The following is a 5750-nucleotide window of genomic DNA, read 5'->3' as shown; positions in this document are numbered from 1 at the left end:
AAGGTACACACTACGTAGACAGTGTCATACCTAGGAAGATTATGCAAGATTCAATAGAAACATGATTCCGGTCTTTGTTGGATACTTGCTCAATGCAGAGTTTATGCAAGTAACTGTCTGCAACATTGAACGCAATGTCTGAATTTTCAATACATCATATCTCTTGAGGTTGCGCCAGGAATCCTTTTCATTAGAAAAGGATGTCTGTAAGGCTAAGTAGACTGAAGAAAAGAGAAACAACAGGTATACTAGGGCGATGGTCACTGTATGGGAAGAACTGCAAACAACAAACATTTTGACAAATACTTGTGTGGCGGCTACAGAAAGTACATAAAGGATACTGAAGAAATTAGAGTTTATACAGAAACAAGTTTCAAAGACGTCCTGAACTGGGATCACATAGTCAACCGTCTGCTACATCTGGCCTTACCGTCCTCTACAGGTCATCCACCAATCAGTCCCATTCCCAGCTACTGGTACTCACGTACATGCCACAGAAAGTCAGAGATAGAGGCCACTTGAAGCCGCCAGGGGCCCAGGGCACCTATTGGCTCTTATGCTATATATGACTCACCCATCTTTCCTCTGTGCACCTTTGCCAAGTAGCCATGGCCATGAGAGACCTCTGCATTTTCACCACATTTGTCTCCTTTCTTATATCATTATCCTCTGTTTCTGTTGCAAACGACCAGAGCTACCTTGCTAGAGGCCCCTCCATCTCCACTCAGGATGTAACCACCGCCATCCTACTGTCGCCTAATGGTGCCTTCACCTGTGGCTTCTACAAGGTGGCCACCAACGCCTTCACCTTTTCTATCTGGTTCTCCTGGGCATCTGGCAAGACTGTCTCCTGGACGGCTAACCGTGATGCTCCAGTCAATGGCAGGGGTCCAAGCTCATCTTCCGGAAGAATGGAGGCTTGATCCTTGTGGACTATAATGGCATGGTCATATGGAGCACCAACGCAAACGCATCTCGCAGTGATCGTGCAATGCTTCTCAATAGCGGCAACCTTGTTGTCATGGATACAGATGGGCATCACCTCTGGAGAAGCTTCGACTCACCAACTGATACACTTCTACCATTGCAGCCGATGACTCAAAATACTAAGTTGGTATCTGCTTCTGCTAGAGGTTTGCTCTATTCAGGCCTCTATGCCTTCTACTTCGCCAGTAACAACATCCTAACTCTTATTTACAATGGTCCTGAGACTAGTAGCATATATTGGCCAGATCCATTCTGCCTGCCATGGGATAATGGTAGGACTACCTATAATAGTACCCGGTATGGGGTCCTTGACCAGACAGGACGGTTTGTGGCAAGTGACCAGCTTGAATTTGAAGCTTCTGATCTCGGCAATGAGATGATGAGGAGATTGACTCTTGACTATGATGGTAACCTTAGGTTGTATAGCCTAAACATAACCACTGGCAGTTGGTCAGTCTCTTGGATGGCATTCCCTCGACTGTGCAATATACATGGACTGTGTGGAGCAAACAGTCCGTGTAAATACAAAAACTGGACCTGCGAGGGTATGACCACCCCCAGGCATTGCATTAAGAAGAAGACCTTCTCACGCAGGCCCAGAAAACCCCCGAACCCCTGCCCCACCCTTACACAGCGGCACCGTAGCCCTATGAGACCGGGCCGGTCCTTAGACCTGTGCTTTGGCGTGGGACAGACGAGGGGATTTTTTTAACCCCAGCCTAAAATTCGCTCCCACGGGGAGTCGAACCCAGGACCACGGGGAGTCTGTGCAAATACAGACCGGAGCTAGAGTCATGTTCTTGCCTTGAAGGATTTGTGATGATTGAACCAAGTGACTGGAGCAAAGGTTGCAGGCGCAAGACTAATACCATGCCCTTTTCATTTAGGAAGCTTCCTGGAACGGACTTATGGGGCTATGACTTAAACTATTCTGAACTGGCGCCATGGTGGATGTGCAGGGATATGTGCTTGAACAATACCAACTGCCAAGCTTTTGGTTACCGGAAGGGAACAGGCGAATGTTATCCAAAGGCCTTTCTTTTCAACGGCAGGAACTTGGCAGATCCTTACAATGATATCTATCTGAAAACTCCAATGGCAGTATGGTCTTCACCAGACTTGGCTCCTGGACCAAGACATGCTTGCAAAGTTACTGAAAAGGAAGCATACCCCTCATCACAAATGTTCGTGGGTGACAATTCCAGTTTCAAGTTTGGATACTTCCTATCTTCTGCATTGACATTGCTTGTCATTGAAGTGACTTTAATCATAGTAGGCTGTTGGATTGTTAACAAATGGGAGAGAAGACCAGAGACTATGGACGAAGGTTACATGATCATTTCCAGCCAGTTCCGAAGGTTCAGCTACAAGGAGTTAGAGAGGGCAACCAAGTGTTTCCAAGAAGAGCTCGGAAGTGGCACATCAGGAGCGGTTTACAAGGGAGTCCTTGATGATGAAAGGGAGGTCGCAGTGAAGAAGCTAAGTGATATGATGCAAGGAGAACAAGAGTTCAGATCTGAGCTCAGCATCATTGGAAGAATATATCATATGAATCTGGTAAGAATTTGGGGCTTCTGTGCTGAGCAAACTCACAAGCTATTGGTTTCCGAGTTTGTTGAAAATGGTTCGTTAGACAGATTTCTGTTTGATTATCAGGACTTGACTTATGTGCTGCAATGGAGCCAAAGGTACAATATCGCACTTGGAGTGGCAAAAGGACTGGCATATCTCCATCATGAATGGATCGTACATTGTGATGTTGAACCAGAGAACATATTGTTAGATAAAGAATTCGAGCCAAAAATTGCAGATTTTGGATTGGTTAAAGTACTAAGTCGAGGAGCAGGAGAACAGATGCTGTCAAGGGTGCATGGGACTAGAGGGTACATCGCACCAGAGTGGTCCCTAAATCTTCCAATAACAGGGAAGGCTGATGTTTACAGCTATGGTGTAGTGCTCCTCGAGTTAGTAAAAGGGGTTCGGGTTTCCAGTTGGGTAATTGAGGGCGAGGAGGTGGTCGAAATGTCTATCCGATGCTATGCTGAGATTCTCAAAGAGAAATTGGCAACCCAAGATCCGTCGTGGCTCCTGGAGTTTGTTGACTGCAGACTGGATGGAGAATTCAGCTACTTACAAGCAGCCACGATGTTAAAGATAGCAGTGTCATGCGTGGAAGAGGAGAGGAGCAAAAGACCTAGCATGAACCATATCCTTAAAACTCTGCTTTCACTAGTGGAATAGTGTTGCATAATTTAGCTAGTTTTTTCTTCTACCAAGCTGATGTGCATACTGTGATAGTGGACAGGTGAATAAAATAATAGTGGTGTGCTGTAGCACAAAATGGTTAAATGGAGCCATGTCTTGGGGCAACTTTAATGAAGTGTATCCAAACTCCTTCAGGAGCTTCAGTATACATATTTATATAATTTGTTCTATACAAAATGTATGCAGTTGCAATGCTATTTGGTGTAGAAATGCTTACAGTTGGATTTCAACAACTAGATGAGTGCATAGAGTCATGATGAGTCAACAGCCGAAATATTCACTCAAAAGATGTGTCAAGTGACAGTCTAATTTCTTTCTCACTTCATTCATTGAGCAAGCAACTAACTGAAGAGTGACAAATCCAATTGAATCAAAATATTCACCACTATACAAACTATATATGATTAAAAAGAATCAACAATGACAGAAATTGTGAAACGATCACCATCGCTAGTCAGGCGCTCGCAGGTCCTTCATTGTTGCTGCCAATGCGCTCCGCAACGCCAATGCACGGCCATCAACCTCAAGTCCTTCTGCTCCGGCACCAGCTTCATTTCTTTGGCTGTGCACTTCCCCCAAGTCACTCTCTGCCTCCTCAACATCCGGCGCCAATGCAGAGTAATCCTCCCTAGTCAGCAACACATTGTGAAGCATTGCACATGTCCCAATGCACGCCACAGCTGCTCGAGAGCTTTCCTCCTCACGGAGCCTAGTGATGGCTCCCCATCCCATCAAGCTCCGGATAGCACGCCTCACCGGGCGGCACATTGCCCTGTGCGCAGCATTGAACTCTGCCTCAGGGGAGCCAGGCACCACTGGCCCTGGGAACGGCACCATGAGCCAGGGCAGCAGAGGGTACCCACCCCCATCCCCAACCAAGTACTGCTGGGAGTCAAGCAACTTCCCCTGCTCGACCTCCTGATACAGCGACGACAGCCTGAGCACCTCGAGGTCCGTGCGGTCGCTGCGGAATCCCGCGGTGAGGGAGAGCACGCGGGAGGAGGCGCCCGCCACGAGCTGCGCGGCGAGCGGGCCAGTAGGGCCGGCGAAGCGCGCGCAGCAGAGCGCGCCGCGGCAGGATGGGAGCGGGGCGGAATAGGCGCTGGATGGGTCGGAGGGGAAGGCGAGCCAGAACCGGAAGTTTGCGAGGAGCACGCGGCGGAAGCGGCGGGAGGCGGCGCGGGGGGCGGAGGGCGGGACGCGGAAAAGCGCCGCGAGCGCCGGGTAGGGCAGGCCCGATGCGAGGCGGGCGAGCGCGAGCGCGAGGAGCACCGGGGACGGGAGGGAGGGGTGGGAGAGGAGCGGGTCGAGCAGGCCCGAGAGGAAGTGGAAGGTGGGCGCCGACACCCGGAACGCGAGCGGGTAGTGGTCCGGGCTCGTGGGCGGCAGCGGCAGGGGCGCCGGCGGTGGCGTCTCCTGCTCCGGGGCCGCGGCGGGTGTCGCCTGCTGCGGGGCCGGGGCCGGGGCGGGGTCGGGGTCGGTCGCTTCGGCGTCCGAGGCGGAGCCGGCCTCATCGCGGCGCAGGCGCTTGCGCGCGCGGGCGGTGGGGCCGAGGAGGACGAGGAGCGCGGCGGCCGAGTGGGCGGTGAGGAGGAGGGGGGACGGGGTCGTCATGGAGGGGAGAGGCTGGGGCGCATGGTGCTGCTGCTGGTGGTGGTGCAGGAGTGGTTGAGCCGTCGGTGTTGCGAAATACGGGAGGATTTCGTCGGCGACCGCAGTGATGCGACACCGATCGATGCCGCTTGCGCGCACGGTCGCGTCTGGGAGGGATCGACCCTGTCTATTTTTTTTTTCCAGAAACTTTTTTTTTTAATCCATGTTACCTCCCTTAACTTTCGCGACCTAAACTCTAAAACCAGGTAAAACACCTTACTCAATTTTTAAAATCGTTCATCTTACATTCCTGACCCCGTTATAAATAGTTTTAAAGATGGTTTTGTTTTTTTCTTTTTATTTATTTATTTTGGCTGAATCTTTAAAAAAACATAGTAAATCACAAAAAATTATAAAATGGAAATTACAATTTTGTTGGACTTCACATGAGTAGATCTATACAGAACATATAATATGGTATGCTTTAGTATAAAGTTTTTGTTGTAGCTTTAGATCTCTGTAATTAAATGGAATAAATTATAGCTGTAGTTTATATGGTCCAATTGTGATAAAAATTTTATGGTGAGATAATTATTGTATGCTTAAACTGTAGTAAAAATTTTATATTCATTGGATCATGTATACTTTAGTTATAGATTTTATTTAGGTTTATACTGGTTAAATATAAATAAATCTATAACTAAGCTATATATGATCCAATGAGTATGATTTTTTTTACTACAGCTCAATTATACAATAATTATCCTACCATAAAAATTTCATCACGATTGAACCATAAAAACTACAACTATGAATTATTTCAATTAATTACAGAAAAGCATAGATCTAAAGCCACAACAAAAATTTTGTATTAAAACATATCATATTATATGTTCACTGTGTAG

General features: G+C 48.0%; 1 protein-coding gene and 1 pseudogene across 1 annotated transcript; one reads left to right on the top strand and one right to left on the bottom strand.

The window, feature by feature from the left end:
* Window positions 1–456: 456 nt before the first annotated feature.
* Window positions 457–3248, top strand: LOC136529835 (putative receptor protein kinase ZmPK1; annotated as a pseudogene).
* Window positions 3249–3594: 346 nt separating this feature from the next.
* Window positions 3595–4994, bottom strand: LOC136528254 (uncharacterized). Its single transcript, XM_066521186.1, has one exon. It carries the CDS (start codon window positions 4864–4866, stop codon window positions 3703–3705), a length of 1164 nt encoding a protein of 387 aa, XP_066377283.1. The 5' UTR covers window positions 4867–4994; the 3' UTR covers window positions 3595–3702.
* Window positions 4995–5750: the final 756 nt, after the last annotated feature.

The sequence above is a fragment of the Miscanthus floridulus genome, chromosome 19 (assembly GCF_019320115.1).
Source record: "Miscanthus floridulus cultivar M001 chromosome 19, ASM1932011v1, whole genome shotgun sequence".
Lineage (NCBI taxonomy): Eukaryota > Viridiplantae > Streptophyta > Magnoliopsida > Poales > Poaceae > Miscanthus > Miscanthus floridulus.
Note: the sequence above shows the minus strand (reverse complement) of the source record. Positions and strands in the feature narration are given on the sequence as shown.

Coding starts and splice junctions, on each gene's coding strand:
- LOC136528254 (XM_066521186.1), bottom strand. CDS start 4,866: ATGACGACCCCGTCCCCCCTCCTCCTCACCGCCCACTCGGCCGCCGCG.